At 49.1% G+C, this 17,146-nt stretch overlaps 2 protein-coding genes across 2 annotated transcripts in view; both read right to left on the reverse strand.

The window, feature by feature from the left end:
* The window catches only part of MEAK7 (MTOR associated protein, eak-7 homolog), a 672,801-nt gene that overhangs the window by 111,841 nt on the left and 543,814 nt on the right, over nucleotides 1–17,146 (reverse strand). The window lies entirely within an intron of this gene.
* The window catches only part of COTL1 (coactosin like F-actin binding protein 1), a 52,927-nt gene that overhangs the window by 14,882 nt on the left and 20,899 nt on the right, over nucleotides 1–17,146 (reverse strand). The window contains exon 3 of the mRNA XM_050773798.1: nucleotides 9,915–10,072. Coding sequence (XP_050629755.1) covers nucleotides 9,915–10,072 — 158 coding nt within the window. The remainder of the gene's footprint in view (nucleotides 1–9,914; nucleotides 10,073–17,146) is intronic.

Consider the following 17,146-nt stretch of genomic DNA (forward strand, 5'->3'; position numbering starts at 1 on the left):
AGATCTTCCCAGGGCTCCTCACTGCTCTCCCGTTATAAAAGTCCCACATTGAAAGTGGCCTCCGGTCCCCCACCATCTGACTTCTGCCTGAACACTCACCTTGGCTCAAGAACTAGTCCTCTCTAAGCCTCAGTTTCCGCATCTCTACATTGGGGTCAGTACAGCCCCCGGCTCATGGATGAATAAGCCTGGCCCTCCCTATGCAGTACCTGATCCCACCATTCTCAGGCTGCATGGGAGCTTCTGAGTTTTCAATTGTGCAATTTGTGTTTTAAACATATATGACATGAGGCCGGGCGCAGTGGCTCATGCCTATAATGCCAGCACTTTGAGAGGCTGAGGCGGGCAGATCATCTGAGGTCAGTTTGAGACCAGCCTGGCCAATGTGGTGAAACCCCATCTCTACTAAAAATACAAAAATTAGGCTGGGCGTGGTGGCAGGTGCCAGTAATCCCAACTACTTGAGAGGCTGTGGCAGGAGAATCGCTTGAACTCGGGAGGCGGAGGCTGCAGTGAGCCAAGATGTCGCGAATGCACTCCAGCCTGGGCAACAGAGTGAGATTCCATCTAAAAATAAATATATATATATAAAATATATGTAATATATATTACATATAATATATATATTTATATATGTATATATATTTATATATTATATATGTTTATATAAATATATATAATATACATGTTTATATAAATATATTTTTATATATTTATATATACATGTATTTATTTATTTTTATATATATATATGTATGACATGAGCAACAAGAAGCTCCCCCAGCCTGAGCCCAGGCCCAGGTGAAATGCGTCAGGCCAAAAAGGCCCTTCTGGTTATGCAAATACAGAGTCCAAGCGTAAACACTCCACATAGAAATAAACAGCGGAAACCCTTTGAAGGCAACGGGCAGTCTATGGATGGTCCACAGAGTGCCAAGTGGTAACTCATGCTTTGCAGATGGGAGCAGCAGCCTCATAAATCTCATCCCATGGAGGGGTGTAGGTTCTCCCGGCTGCCCCGGTCAGCTCTCACTCCTGCTTTCTCTCATTTTTGTTGCTGTTGTTGAGATGGAGTCTCGCTCTGTCTCCCAGACTGCAGTGCTGGTGGCACAATCTCGGCTCACTCCAACCTCTTCCTTCTGGGTTCAAGTGATTCTCCTGCCTCAGCCTCCTGAGTAGCTGGGATTACAGGTGTGTGCCACTATGCCCAGCCTAATTTTTGTATTTTTAATAGAGGCAAGGTTTCACCATGTTGGCCTGGCTGGTCTCGATCTCCTGACCTCAGGTGATCTGCCCTCCTTGGCCTTCCAAAGTACTGGGATTACAGGCGTGGACCACTGCGCTCAGCCTCCTGCTTTCTATTGAAACAGAAGCAGAGATTTGAAAATTTCAACCTAGCCCCAAGTCCCCTGAGTGTAATTAGCTTCCACAATTTAATTTAAGGCAGAGAACAGTTACTGAGCATTTGTAAGTTTCTGTCCTGGTAATACCCAAAGAGCCTACATGAGCAGATTCATTTCTTTTTATTTTTTTGAGACAGGGTTTTGCTCTGTTGCCCAGGCTGGAGTGCAGTGGTGCAATCTCGGCTCATTGCAACCTCTGCCTCCCAGGTTCAAGCGATTCTCATGCCTCAGCCTCCCGAGTAGCTGGTAGTTGGGATTACAGGCACATGCCACCATGCCCAGCTAATTTTTGTATTTTTAGTAGAGACGGGGTTTTACTGTGTTGGCCAGGTTAGTCACGAACTCCTCACCTCAAGTGATCCACCTACCTCGGCTTCCCGAAGTGCTGGGATTACAGGCATGAGCCACTGTGCCCAGCCCATTTCTTAATTTTTAAAAATTATTTTAAAATAGAGATGCAGTCTCACTATGTTGCCCAGGCTGGTTTCAAGCTCCTGAGCTCAAGCAATCCACCTGCTCCAGCCTCAGAAAGTACTGGGATTACAGGCATAAGCCATGGCGCCCAGCCTCATTTCTTCATTTCTTAGCCTTTGTTATGTGCAAGCACACAGTAACCTTCCAGCACTAGGAGTACGATTCACAAAGCAGCCATGACTTCTGCCTTCTAGGAGATTATCTCCTTGTTAGTTACTTAATTATAATTCCTTAATTATAATACTATCTAGACCATAGTAGATACAGATGCAGGCACAATTAATTCTGATTGAGGCTGGTAGGAGAATGGGGTAAGAAATCAGGGTTTTGATGGATGAACAGTTCACCGGGCATCAAAATGGAGAAGCCCCTTTCATACCCACTGCTTTTCTTTAATCCTTCCAACCACTCTGTGACATTTTACATTCTCCTTTTCCTAAGTGAAAACACAGAAATTCCAGTGATAAATACCTGCCCAAAGTCCCACACCTGTGAGCTGATGGAGCCAGAATATCAGCTTGAGCCTCACTCCCCTACATGCCATAACTTTCTCCATTTTACACAGCCGCGTTTTTTTAAAGCAGGCACAGAGCAACAAAGTTCACTTTCCAGTTTAAAGGTTCCACCATCAAGGAAAACTGAGAATCAGAAAATTTGAAAACTAATTGCATGGGCAACACGAGTCTACAAAAGGAGTGTCCAGCCCTGCTTATGGCCTTAGAACCTCTTCCCTGATGCCAGATGGTTTGGGAAATGTGCAGTGTGGTGAAGTGGCCGTGTCGGGGCTCTGAGCCCACAGCCTGGGTTCCAGGCATAGCTTTGCCATGTCCAAGCACCCGGACCTTGAACAAGTTACTCAGTTTCCTCGGATCCCAAGCTCCTCATCTATAAAACAGGGAAAGTGGCAGACCTGGCCTCGTGAAGGACAAATGACTTAATACACGGAAAGTCCTTCAAAGAGTGTCAGGCACATAGTAGGGCCACAATAAAACTACTGTTATTCATATTATTGCCACATTGGTACCCAAAAGAGGCCCTCAGAGGGGAGGGGTGGGTAAATCTAGTCTCAGAAATTAAGCCGATCCTGCCCCTAGGGTTTATTTTTATTAATTTATTTACTTATTTTTGAGACAGGGCTTTCCTCTATCACCCAGGCTGGAGTACAATGGCACAAACACAGCTCACTGCAGCCTCCAACTCCTGGGCTCAAGTGATCCTCCCTCCTCAGACTCCTCAGTAGCTGGGACTACAGGCATGCAACACCACGTGCCAGCTAGTTTTTTTTTTATTTTTAGTAGAGACAAGGTCCCACTATGTTGACCAGGCTGGTCTCCAACTCCTGGGCTCAAGCAATCCTCCTGCCTTGGTCTCCCAAAGTGTTGGGATTACAGGTGTGAGCCACTAAGCCTGGTTACTCCTGGGGCTGCGAAGCCATCAGAATAGACTCCAATTGGCTAGTTCACACCATCCCTGGCACGTCGTCCTTCCCACTTCCACTTCTGCTTAGAGGCAGCACCCTCTGATGTCCTCTGCTCCTGACCCCGAAAGTTGAGCTGCACGCCCTCTGGATTCCTGGCTCTGTGAATGTTCATATTATGTTAAAGAATAAATAAAAGGATCAAGTGAATGAGCCCATTCTGCAAGACAAGCATGATGCAGCATTGACCAAGCATGGCTCTAAATCAAGAGAGCCTGGCCCTGGCACATCGCAGGTCACTACCAGCGGTCACTGCATTGTCCCCACAATCCTGCAGAGACACGAGAACAATGGGACCGAGGTTCTGTCCTGGGCACCAGCCGGGTACTTCTGTGTGGCAGACAACAGCTGTGGCCAGCCAGCCGTGCGTGCTGTGCGTTCAGCGCATTCCCCGGACTCGAGTCTGGGCGTCGCAATCGCCCCGCCCAGCTTGCCTGGCAGCCCCTGCTGCCCCGTGGCCTTGCTGGCATTTGTCTTGTTTTGTCTTGTTTTCCCTCAGCCACAGACGCCTCTCAGTTTCTCAGGCTCTGAATACAGACTAAAGAGGATCAGAGTCAAACTTCACTCCTAATTCTCCCAGGCTCTAGCCCCAGCTCTGTCACTCATTAGCTGTGGGTTTAGAGCAGGTCCTATCACCGCTGTGGGCCTCAGTTTCCCCATATGCTGATGCACCTGTGTGCTGGCCACAGGTGAAGTATGAACTTTTTGAGGTTAGCGCTGGCAAGTGTGGGTGAGGCCAGACCCTTCCTGTGTGGCTGATGGCTGTGACTTTGGCCCAAGCCATTTGTAAGACAACTGGCAATATTGGCAAACAACAAGATTCATGCCCTGGAGCTCAGCATCTGTATCTAGCATCTCCGAAGGAAATAATCTACAGTGTAGAAACATTTCCTGCCCAAACTGTGCATCACGGGGTTGTCTAAACGGAAAACTGGAAATAACAGCTATTACTTCCGGGTCCCAGAAATTAAGACATTGTTCTAAGCACTTTCCCTATATTTGCTCATTTAATCCCCACCACAACCCTACAAGGCAGGCACTATATTACCCTTATTTTACACATCAGGTGACTGAGTCCAGAGGGGGTAAGCCATGTGCCCAAGGCCACACAGTAAGTGATGGAGCTGAAATTTGAACCCACGCCACCTGGCTCCAAAGTCCACTGTACTACACCTTCCCCCTTGGCAAAGTAAAATAAGGTTCATTTAAAGGTAAAATGCCTTCATAAACAAATTACTCCATTAAAACAAAAGAAGAGAAAAATTTTCAGAATACCCTAAAATAGAATATGACACAGCAAGTCAACTCATCCAATTCTTCATTTTACAAATGAGGACACTGAGGCCCGGGGGGGAGAGACTTGCCCATGGTCAGGCAGGTGGTTAGTGACATGCAGATCCCTCCTCTAAATTAGCTGGGCGTGGTGGCACACACCTGTAATCCCCAGCTTCTCGAGAGGCTGAAGCATGAGAATTGCTTAAGCATGGGAGGCAGAGGCTGCAGTGAGCTGAGATTGTGCCACTGCACTCCAGACTGGGTGACTGAGATTCTGTTTCCAAAAAAAAAAAAAACCAAAAAAAACGCCCCCCGGATTCCAGTTCCTCCACATCAATGACCATGCAATTAATTTACACCCTCCACGTTTCACACAAAGCACAGGAATGTATGTGCATTACTTTATTACAATCAAAGTCAAGAGTTTATTAATACAGTAATCTTTAAAAGCCAATCTACTTCTTCTTCACATAGAAATGATGGCAAAAAGGCAGCTGGGGAAGTGACCTGGTCCCCAAGACATGGCATCCAGAATGGGCCCATCTGGAAGGTTCCTTAGAGAACGTCTGCTCTGAACCCCCATGAAGCAGAGGGGAAGCTGATGGGCATGCCAGTCTCTGCATGGCTTTAGCGGCTGTGGAAAGATAGCATGATACCAGCAGAATGGACCCTAAATGGCTATATTTGCAACTGCAGCATAAAAATAAGGTCTTGTAGCAGCTTCAGATAATTGACATTTTTAAGTGGAGAGGTGGAAAATGCAAATGATAATGGTCAAAATATGAGCCTGCACCTGTAGTTCAGGACAGTATTCCAGCTCCCCCACTGCAGCGCACATCTGCGCTTCTTCATTCACCAGCATGCCTTTCTTTAACAACTGGGATCACATTGGAGCTGCCCACCACGAAACCCCGCCTCCCTGCCCAATAGTGTGCATGTGACCCAAGCTGGGCCAATCAGGGTCCTCTGAAGAGACTGATTGACACTGAGGAAAGAGGCCTCTCTCTTCTGGGTCAGATCCTGACCCAGAGGGACCACCAGAGCATGGACCATTTCTTTGGCTGTGCAGAGGCTGCCTAACGCCAACGCAGAGAAAAACAGAACTGAGAGATGAGATGAAAATACTGCATGAGCCCTCAATCTAGCCACACCTAAAGCCAAAACCCCTGTACTTCCCACTACCAAGAGCCAAGCAATTCCTCTTTGTGCTTCAACTTACTCGAGCTTGCAAACATATAAATTATCGCCACTACTCCCGCCTAAAGGTTCCCACCAGGGAATTAATTTCCTCCAATCCCCCTCAGTCACCGGCGCATCTACCCAAACTGGAAAGAGTTCCAGAGCGGAAAGAAACTCTGCAGACTGTCTTAGTGGATATGAGGTTTCCTTTGGGGGTGATGAGAAAGTTCTGGAACTAGACAGCGGTGTGGAACTAGACAACATTGTGACTCTGTTTAATGCCGCCGAATTGTAATTTAAAATGGCTAACATGGTAAACTTCATGTTATTGTACTTTACAATTTATTATTATTTGTTTATTTATTTTAGAGTCTTGCTGTGATCTCGGCTCAGTCTCCTGACGTGATCTCCCGGGTTCGAGCAATTCTCCTGCCTCAGCCTCCCGAGTAGCTGGGACTACAGGCCACATGCCACCACGCCGGGCTAATTTTTTGGTATTTTTAGTACAGATGGGGTTTCATTGTGTTGGCATGTTGGCCAGGCTGGTCTCGAACTCCTGACCTCAGGCGATCCACCCGTCTTGGTCTCCCAAGGTGCTGGGATTACAGGCATGAGCCACCACACCTGGCCTGTATTTTACCACAATTTTTTAAATGGGAAGACAAAAGGGAATCGCAAAGATCTGCAATGTCGTGCCCTGCGCACATATCCTGGAGAACGCCCCCTCCCTCTGCTCCCTTTCCTCCTGGCCACGTCCAAGAGCGGGCCAAGCACGGCGGGCAGAATTCAGCAGGAGACCTTTGGCCACAGAATAGGTCTTCTTTTTCATTTTCCATCTTGCTGCCCCTCGGAAGACCCCTGGAAGCTGGTTAACCATTAAAACCCAACTGGCCTGGAGAAAAACAGCCTGTAGGGTTGAATAAGTGGTTTTCCAAAACAAGGGCTCCAGGGCCAGACAGGGTGCAGACAGCAGTGTCAACCAGGAACGCTGACTAGCATGTGAAACAAATGGCCTTTGTCAGCATTTCCTCGGTCCCAGGCACAGTGCTAGCACTGCTCAAAGCCAATCTGACGCCCATACCTTTTAAAAATGATGATCTCGCCTCTTAACTCCAGAACCCCACCTGCCGAGATTGTATTCTAAAAGAATAATTCAACAGAAGAAAGGAGCCGCATGTATTAAAATGTTGGTTGGAACATTGTTTATAAAAATAAAAATTGGAAGCAACTTAAGAGACCAAGAACAGGGGAACATTTAGTACATGACAGTACGCTTGTGAACCAGGACACTCTGCTACCAGAAAACCATGAATTACAGAGGCGGTGCAGCCATATCATTTATGAAATTACATTAACCTTAAAAAAAATAGCTGCAGACAAGAGTGTGACCTGTAGGCTGGGACCACAGCAAAGCCGAAAGGCAGGAGGCGAGCCCGTCCAGAGAGTGGCCAGGAGGGACGTCCAAAAGCAGGAGCTGACGGGGGACCACATGACTCTATTATGTCCTATCATTATTTTTTATTTTTATTTATTTATTTTTGGAGACTCGCTCTGTCCCCCAGGCTGGAGTGCAGTGGCTAGATCTCGGCTCACTGCAACTTCTGCCTCCTGGTTTCAAGAGATTCTCCTGCCTTAGCCTCCTGAGTAGATGGGATTACAGGTACCCACCACCACGCCCGGCTAATTTCTGTATTTTTAGTAGAGACAGGGTTTTGCCATGTTGGCCAGGATGGTCTCGAACTCCTGACCTTAGGTGATCCACCCGCCTTGGCCTCCCAAAGTGCTGAGATTACAGGCATGAGCCATGCCACCTGGCCATATTGTTATTTTTTAAATAAAAGTTTTATTTTGGGCTGGGCATGGTGGCCTATAATCCAAGCACTTTTGGAGGCCGAGGTGTAGGAACTCTTGAGCCCAGGAGTTTGAGGCCAGCCTGGCAATATAGTGAGACCCATCTCTCTTAAAAAAAAAAAAATTTTATTTAGAAGAGCTTTGGATTTACAGAAAAGTTGCAAGAGGTAGTACCGAGTTTCCATATTATCTTCCTTAACACACACACATACATATTTCCCCATTGTTAACATCTTACATTACGACGGTACATCTGTCACAGTGAAAAAGTCAACATTGGTACATTATAATTAATTAAACTCCTGACTTGATTCATATTTCCACAGCTTTTCTGTTCTAAGGTCCAATTCAAGATAGTGCATTGCAGATAGCCTATTTTGTTGTTGTTTTTCTTTTTACAACAGGGTCTCAGTTTCACCACACTCAGGCTGAGTGCATCGGCAAGATCTCGGCTCATTGCAGCCTCGACCTCCTAGGCTCAAGTGATCCTCCCACCTCAGCCTCCCAAGTAGCTGGGACTACCAGTATGCACCACCATACCTGGCTAATTTTTTATTCTTTTGTAGAGATGGAGTAATATTAATACTATGTTGCCCAGGCTGGTCTTGAACTCTTGGACACAGGCAATCCTCCCACCTCAGCCTCCCAAAGTGCTGAGATGGCAGGTGTGAGCCACTGTGCCCAGCCTGTTTTTGTTTTTGACAATTGGTGATTTTTGGTATATTCACAGATATGTGCGACCACCATGATAGTCAATTTTAGAGCATTTTTATCACCTCAAAAAGAAACCCTGTGTCTTTAGCTATCATCCACTTCCATCATTAGACTATTATTTTTATTTTTATTTATTTATTTTGAGACAGGATCTCGCTCTGTTGCCCAGGCTGGAGTGCAGTGGTGCGATCGTGGCTCACTGCAGCCTTGACCTCCTGGGTTCCAGCAAACCTCCCGCCTCAGCCTCCCAAGAAGCTGGGACTATGAGCATGTGCCACCATGCCTGGCTCATTTTATTTTCTTATGTTTTGTAGAGATGGGGTCTCACTATGTTGCCCAGGTTGGTCTCAGATTGCTTAGCCAATAAATCCTCCCGCCTCAGCCTTCCAAAGTGCTGTGATTTACAGGTGTGAGCCACCGCACCCAGCTGAGTCTATTCTTTTTAAACGTTTGTTTTATCATGGACCAATTACACTGCTTTGAATCTTTAAAACAATGTGCATGGTGGAGGACGGGCAGCGGTACCCCCCGCCCTCTGTAACAGACAAGCTGCTGAAGGGATGTGTAACACACTATTTCTGCTCACCTGAACAACAGTTTAAAGGGGTGGTAAGAGGGAGAGATTCCCTAGTTCATGGGTTGTGAGAAATCCTTTTGCAAAATGGAAATCCCTTTAGTAGGGAAAGGCCTCTCTCCCTCCTCTACCCTACCCCAGGGTTACCTTTGTGGAGTTCAGATGTTCTTTTCTCAACATGACCGTTACCCGTATCCCAAGTGAACAACGTTGGAAGCTTCCGACATTGAAAATGTCCATTTTCTTTTTTTTTTTTTTTTTTGAGACGGAGTCTCGCTCTGTAGCCCAGGCTGGAGTGCAGTGGCCGGATCTCAGCTCACTGCAAGCTCCGCCTCCCGGGTTCACGCCATTCTCCGGCCTCAGCCTCCAGAGTAGCTGGGACTACAGGCGCCCGCCACCTCGCCCGGCTAGTTTTTTGTATTTCTTAGTAGAGACGGGGTTTCACCGTGTTAGCCAGGATGGTCTCGATCTCCTGACCTCGTGATCCACCCGTCTCGGCCTCCCAAAGTGCTGGGAATGTCCATTTTCTTTAATGGCCAGAATGGAAAAGACTTACAGTAGGCACTGTTCAGAGAGGGCACACGTGGATTCTCCCACGGGATCCTTGTGACCACCGCCGACAGCCAGCCAGGACGCCACAGGGTAGTGGCTGCTATGCTGGTCCCCCCACTGGTCCCCTTCTCTAGAAGCAAGCAACCTGCGCTACCCACGGAGGCAGGCACCCAGCCGCCATGCTTCTGTTACGGGATAGGTGGAACCACAAACACAGTCACCTCCTCCTAGCCCGCATCCTGAAACAATTCTGGTGACATTTCACCAATGGCTTTACAGGTGCAGAGACACAGCATGGCTTGTCCCAAGTCACAGCTAAGCTACAGACCCAGGAGTCCAACCCAGCCCTCTCTCTCCTTGCAGGATGGTAACCCTTGGTGAGCTGTGACCTCCAGACCCTGGAGGAACTCAGTACCTGTACGACCTCCTTCACCAGGGTCTTGTCCGTCCCGGTTTTGGCGCGCTGCAGCCCGCTGACGTTCTCGCCGATCCATGTGATGAGGGCGAACTTGGACCTCTTGCTCATGGCATCGCCGGTGGTGAAGCGCACGAAGGCAAACAACCGGACGTCATCTGTGGCCGAGAGCGAAAAGAGAACATGGTGCTCCATTAAAACACCCCCACGTCATGTCCCCGAGGAGAGGCCATGAGCCGTGAGTGCGCCTAGAGCAGCACAGCAGGAGCCCGGTGCCGTTCCCTGGGAGCGCCATGTGCAGAGGGCAGAAGGGAAGCACTCATCCCCTGCCCTCGGCACTCTCTCCTGAACCCTGACAACAGCGCTACAGGCTTCATGCCCATTTCACAGATGGGAAATGGAGGTTCAGAGAAGTCACATGACACTTTAAAGGTTGTGAGGGAATTCAAGAGGTCATGCTGGGATTTAAACCCAGGCCTCTCTGGTTGCAACGCCTACAGCCTTCCTTTTTTTTTTTTTTTTTTTGAGACGGAGTCTCGCTCTGTCGCCCAGGCTGGAGTGCAGTGGCGCGATCTCGGCTCACTGCAAGCTCCGCCTCCCGGGTTCCCGCCATTCTCCTGCCTCAGCCTCCCGAGTAGCTGGGACTACAGGCGCCCACAACCGCGCCCGGGCTAATTTTTTGTATTTTTAGTAGAGACGGGGTTTCACCGTGGTCTCGATCTCCTGACCTTGTGATCCGCCTGCCTCGGCCTCCCAAAGTGCTGGGATTACAGGCGTGAGCCACCACGCCCGGCGCCTACAGCCTTCCTACAATCAAGGCTCAAATTCTGGGTGGGCCCATTGCACAGATGCGGGCACCGCCAGCAGTGCCAGGGCCCAGTCAAAAAAAATTTTTTAATGAAAATTTAAAAAGGCTCAAACTGTGGATCTTATTTATAGGGACCAGAAATTCATCCTCTTTGTAGACCAGAAATTCATCAACTCTTTTTGCCTCAATCTTTGCAGTCCTACTTGGAATCAGACTCTACACTGTAGAGAGACAGGAACCACCCTGGGGCAAGGGGGGTGGGTATGAAGAGGAAATAAAGAAAGGGGCTCTAAATTTGGCCTGGGATATGGCTCCAGGGATATTTCACTTATGACTAGGCAATTAGGTCAACAATGAATTCTGAACCCTTTTCCATTGGCTGTGTTATGCTTGTTCTATCTTATGTAGTCATTTTTTTCCCTTTTTATTAAAATGGCTTTGAGGGCTATTTTATTCCATTGATCCACATTAAGTTTTATTTCAATGCCACACTGTTTTTATTATCATGACTTTAAAATCTGTTTCACAATCCACTATGCTGAGTTCTCCCATCCTCCACTGCTCTGTTATCAAAATATCATCTGACAGTCTTTTTTTTTTTTTTTTTTGAGACGGAGTCTCGCTCTGTCGCCCAGGCTGGAGTGCAGTGGCGCAATCTCGGCTCACTGCAAGCTCCGCCTCCCGGGTTCACGCCATTCTCCTGCCTCAGCCTCCCGAGTAGCTGGGACTACAGGCGCCCGCCCCTGCGCCCGGCTAATTTTTTCTATTTTTAGTAGAGACGGGGTTTCACCATGGTCTCGATCTCCTGACCTTGTGATCCGCCCACCTCGGCCTCCCAAAGTGCTGGGATTACAGGCGTGAGCCACCACGCCCGGCCCATCTGACAGTCTTAAATTTTTTTTTTTTTTTGAGACAGAATCTCCCTCTGCCGCCCAGGCTGGAGTGCGGTGGCGCAATCTCGGCTCACTGCAAGCTCTGCCTCTGGGGTTCACGCCATTCTCCTGCCTCAGCCTCCTGAGTAGCTGGAACTACAGGGGCCTGCCACCACACCCGGCTAATTTTTTGCATTTTTAGTAGAGACAGGATTTCACTGTGTTAGCCAGGATGATCTCGATCTCCTGACCTCGTGATCCACCCACCTCGGCCTCCCAAAGTTCTGGGATTACAGGTGTGAGCCACTGCGCCCGGCCTGATACCCTTGAATTTTTAAAGTGATGTGTGTATTGGCTGGATGTGGTGGCTCACCCCTGTAATCCCAGCACTTTGGGAGGCCAAGGTGGGAGGATCACTTTAGCCTCTTTAGCCTAAGAGCTTGAGACCAGCCTGGGCAACATGGCGAAACCCTCTCTCTAAAAAAAAAAAAAATCCCAAAAAATTAGCTGGGCACGGTGGCGGGCACCTGTAGTCCCAGCTACCAGGGAGGCTGAGGTGGGAGGATCACTTGAGCCCAGGAGGTTGAGACTGCAGTTGAGTAGAGACCACGCCACTGTACTCCAGCCTGGGTGGCCAAGTGAGACCCTGTCTCAAATAAAATAAAATAAAATAAAATAAAATAAAATAAAATAAAATAAATAATGTGTGTGTGCATGTGTGTTGTGTGCATTGCATGTGCGTGCGTGTGACATGTGAGTGCATGTGTACTCCACTAGGATAAACCAAAATTGTTCAACATCAGCTCAATTGGCATCTAGGGCCAGATCATTCTCTCTAGTAGGGACCATCCTGTAAATTGCAGGGTGCTGAGCAGCACCCCTCACCTGGACCCACCAGTTATGACAAACAAAAATGCCTCCATACATTGCAGATGTCCCCCAAAGGGGGCAGAACACCCCCAGTTAAGAACCTCTGCTCTAAACCGTTGGTGTCCCCATTTAATCAACACCCCTTTTGTGTTTTCCAACAAAGTTCTGTGCCTCTTGAGGGGACCACATATCCTTATTCAGCTTACTTCACAACTAGTTCATATTTTAATTGCCAATATCACCAAGATCTCATTACAATTCCTAACTGGTGGTTGCTGGCACATAGGGATGCCACTGGTTTGGAGTCATTCACCTTGTGTTAGCCACTTGCATGAACTGATGCTCTCTCAGGGCATTTAGTTGCTGGTGTGAGGGTTTCTCAGGCACCCAGTGACATCGTAGAGTGGTATGTTTGCTTCTCAAACATTGCGTGGATTTGCATCACTGGGGGAATCTTCCTAAATGGAGCTTCTGATTAAACAGGCCTGGGGTTTACGCTTCTAAGAAGCTCCCCAGTGATGCTGATGCTACTGGTCAAAGGATCACACTTTGAGTTAAAAAAAAAAAAAAAATCAATCTGCATTTCTTCCTAGAATCTAAGTACCTTCCTGCAGAGTCCCACACAAAGTACGTAAGTTAGTACCAAGACCCAAGGCCACAAACCACCTGTCTAAAGGAGACATGGGCCTGGAGCTGACAAGTTCACTTCCTGGTGATTATCTCAAAACCGGAAGGGCAACCAGCAAGTTCGCCTTCGATAAGAAGCCGCGCTGTCTAATGGATCATCCATCTGTCCCCGGGAGCTAAGGAACACAAAGCTCGCAGCAGATCATGAATACGTGATCCTCACTGGGGTCCAGGTTCAGGGACTCCACTACACTTACTTCTTAAAGGAAACTGATCATCTCACACGTGTTTCTTAAAGGAAACACTCACGCTGCCACAGCACTTTTCAGTTTACAAAACATGCTTCTGTTTCATCTCATTTGGTCTTTGTAACAATGCTGGGAGGTAGATGAGGTAGAGATGCCATGATCACTTTCATCATCGACATCCAAATCACCTTCATAGATAAGGGCTGGAGGCTCAGGGGCCATGTGATGTGGCCAGAGTCACAACACAGTGAGGCCAGAGCCAAGGGCCTGGACACCTTAGGTGCGTGTGCTCAGTCCCCTTTCTCCAGGGAACTGCCCCACCAGGCCATGGCCATCTGGGGGTCAGTAGGTGACAAGGCAGCAGGGATAGAAGGAAGGATGATCTCAGGGACACTGTGCAGGTGAATCAACAGGGCCTGGTGACCAACTGGATGTGCGAAGTGAGGACAGGCCCTGGCCACCACTCGTCCACTTTCTGTCTCTATGGATTGGCCTGTGCTGGACATTTCATTGAAATGGACTCATACGCTCTGTGGCCTCTGGGGTCTGGCTTCTTTCACTCAGCGCCACATCTCCAAGGTTCATCCCCGCTGCCGCGTGTGTAGGTCACCACTTCACTCTTTTTTGTGGCTGGACAGTACTCCATTGTATGGGAGAGACCACATTCTGCTTATCAGTCTATCAGTTGATAGACATTTGGGATCCTTCCAAAAGGGGGTGATTTCACGCCTCCCGTATCAGGTGACCATGGTGATTAAATGTGAAAGCTACAGAACCCACCTAGCAGTCAGGGTGGAACCTCCAACCTCAAGCTCCTGACACAGGGCGGGGCTGCCAGGTGGCCACTGCACACAGGAAACGAGACTGGGGCAAGAGAGGGCAGTTCCTCCCTTCTAAGGTGCAAAGTGCACAGCCACAGGCGGCAGGTGCAGACTCGGAGTGTGGGGGAGCAGCCCTTCAACTCAAGAGCATTTCTCAGCAGTCCCCACGGTGTCTGGGAAGCCAGGGCTCTGTTTAGAGTAGTGTTGTCAGAGCATCAACACCAAAGTGCTTAATTAAATGGCAGCCTTGACCTGAGGGGGAGGAGGGGCTGCACATTCGCCTCCGACTGCATTTCACAAGCAAAAGAACGCAGTGAGTCTGTTTCCATGGTAACCACTCTCAGGTTCCCATTTCCACAGTGGTCAGCCCAGACTTGGATCCAAACTGCCCATCCCTGGCCCAAGCCTCCATGGAGGAAAGTTACTAGCCCTGCTTTGGGCCAACGCAGTTTCTGGGGACCCCGACCATGTGTTCAGCCTAGTGCCAAGCCTTCGGGCTGAGCTAGCTCTCCCAGCCTCTCTCTTCTCGATGTGCCCCCCTCCCACGGCTCTGGCCGGCTCCTCTGTGGAGCGTCACGGCTTTTCCAGCGTCTGCCCTCTCTGCTGGCTGCCAAGTGCCTCCACACGCCGGCGTGCTCTGCATACCTCCAACCCTCCACATCCACCCTTCCCTCTTTCAGACCTCCCCAGGTCTACCTTGGGCAACACCCCTTACCCCTGTAGGCTCACAGGTTCTTGTTGAAGAACCACAAGCATTGTCCCTGTGTCCCAAGTACTAGCCCAGAGCCTGGCACAAGATAGATGTACAATAAGTAAGTCACAGCCCCAACCCCAAGGACACTGGGACCCTTCCAGAACCGCAGCCTGATGTCATTTAAATGATCGTGGGGGAGCGGGGTAAAGAGGGACATGGTTTGCTAGGTGACTGCTGGGTGCTTATCTGACAATGGTTTGGTCAACAAGATTGCTGACAGGCCTGTTTCTGAAAATCCGAGTCACGTTGTGCTTACAAATGTTTGCTGCTAGAGATCTGGCACGACAGTGACAGGTCAGCTGAGTCTGAGACGGAAAACCTGTTGGTCTGCACACCGTTTTTGCAGCTGCCCGGCAGACTGGAGGCCTCTCCCCCCACTCCGCTCACCCTGAAGGAGGTTCTCAGCCCCTTTTGACCTCATGCTGGGCAGTGGAAGGGGAAGTGCTAGTTCTTCATCCCTGGTTCAGCTACTTTCCTTCTTCTGAACAAATCGGGTCCACCAACCCCAGTGGCAGTCACAGCCCCCCATCAGCAGTGGAGAGCCCTAGGCTCCCTCGTCTACCTTGGGCTATTGTCACTCCTATACTCAGGAAAACCGGCATATCTACTAAAGGGCACAGAGAAACGCCATCATGTATATATTAATGTGATGTGTGTATGTGTGTATTTGTGTATGTGTATATATACACATATTTGTGTGTATAATAGGTATATATATGTGTATAGGTGTGTTTGTATATGTGTGTATATACATATATTTGTGAGTACAGGTGTACATATATATGTGTATATATATTCAAGTATTTGTGTATGTGTATGTGTGTTATATATATGTGTGTGTGTGTGTGTATGCATTAAGATGAAGGTTGTATGCACCAGAAGAAGGTTGGTACCCGGGCTCTCCATCACCCCCACTGTGCCACTTGGTCCCCAACAGGGCCAATGGTCCATCTCTTCAGACTGAGGTTGAGAGTCCAGGTCTAGACCGAGGAGACAGGGAGACTGGGCGACCCCAGTGGGGGACAGGGGACCCAGGACTTCACCCAAACACAGGCACCACAGACAGATGCCATGAGCTGCTTCTGCTGGAGGCCTCGGCACAGTGGAACAGTCTATACCCTTAACCTTCTCTGCAACGTCCAGATGGCAAGTTCAAATTTCAGAATCTTTTAAAAACTTACCCCCACATGTACTAGCCTTGTGACCCAAACCAGAGTCCTGAATGGCTCTAAACCTCAGTTTCCTCATCCACAAAATGGATCAAATACTTACCTCATAAAGTGGTTGGGAGGATTACATGAAAAAGAAACGAGATCTGAAGGGCTTGGCGGATGGGACTCCTTGCTGGTTTTTGAGCCCCCACACTTCTCCAGTGAAACTACCCTCAGGGGTCCACAGGGGCCTCCTAATTGCCAAAGCCAACAGCATCTTCTCCATGCCCACTGGTGGCGTTTCACACCATTGTCAATTCTGCCCTCCTTGAACTTCTCCCTTCGCATGGCACCCAGCGCATGGCGCCATCTTGGTTCTCATAGCGCTGATCCTGCCTTCTACTTTCTCCCCGGCTCTTCCACCCCCTCTGTCTCCACACAGGCACTCCCCAGGGTTCCACCTCGTCTTCTCCTTTCCCCTGACACTCTCTCCCTGGGAGATCTCAGCTACCACCACAGAACACTGGCGCACCTGCCCCTGTCCTCACAACTGTCCACTGCTCTGTCCTTAACAAGATGCGCACAGTCTGCCCTCCATTTCTCGCCATCTCCTGGCACCTCGTACCCCTTACACACAACCGTTTGCTAAGGCAACCTGGCGCACTGAGAAGAGCACAAACTCCAGAGATCAGCCAGCCGGGGCTGCATCCCAGCCAGAGCCACATCCCAGCCAAGGCCACATCCCAGCCGGGGCCGCATCCCAGCCGGGGCTGCATCCCAGCAGGGCCTACATCCCAGCTGGCTTCCTTCTAGCTATGGAACATCAGATGAGGGTGCTTCATGCTCTGAGCCTCAGCTGCTCCAGCTGTAGAATGGGGACAACTTTCTGCATCCAGCTCTGGGTTTCAGAGTGGGGCATTCCGAGGCACACAGTCACGGAGTCACTCCTGTGAGTCTCTCTTGAGGACAGATGGAAGACAGTGAAGGTCTGGGAGGGAACTGAGCCCCAAGTCTACCAAGCACTTATGCGGGGTTAGGCCCCACTCCAAGAATCTGCACATCGCAGATTCTTCTTCTCTGT

This window comes from Macaca thibetana, chromosome 20, assembly GCF_024542745.1.
Source record: "Macaca thibetana thibetana isolate TM-01 chromosome 20, ASM2454274v1, whole genome shotgun sequence".
Lineage (NCBI taxonomy): Eukaryota > Metazoa > Chordata > Mammalia > Primates > Cercopithecidae > Macaca > Macaca thibetana.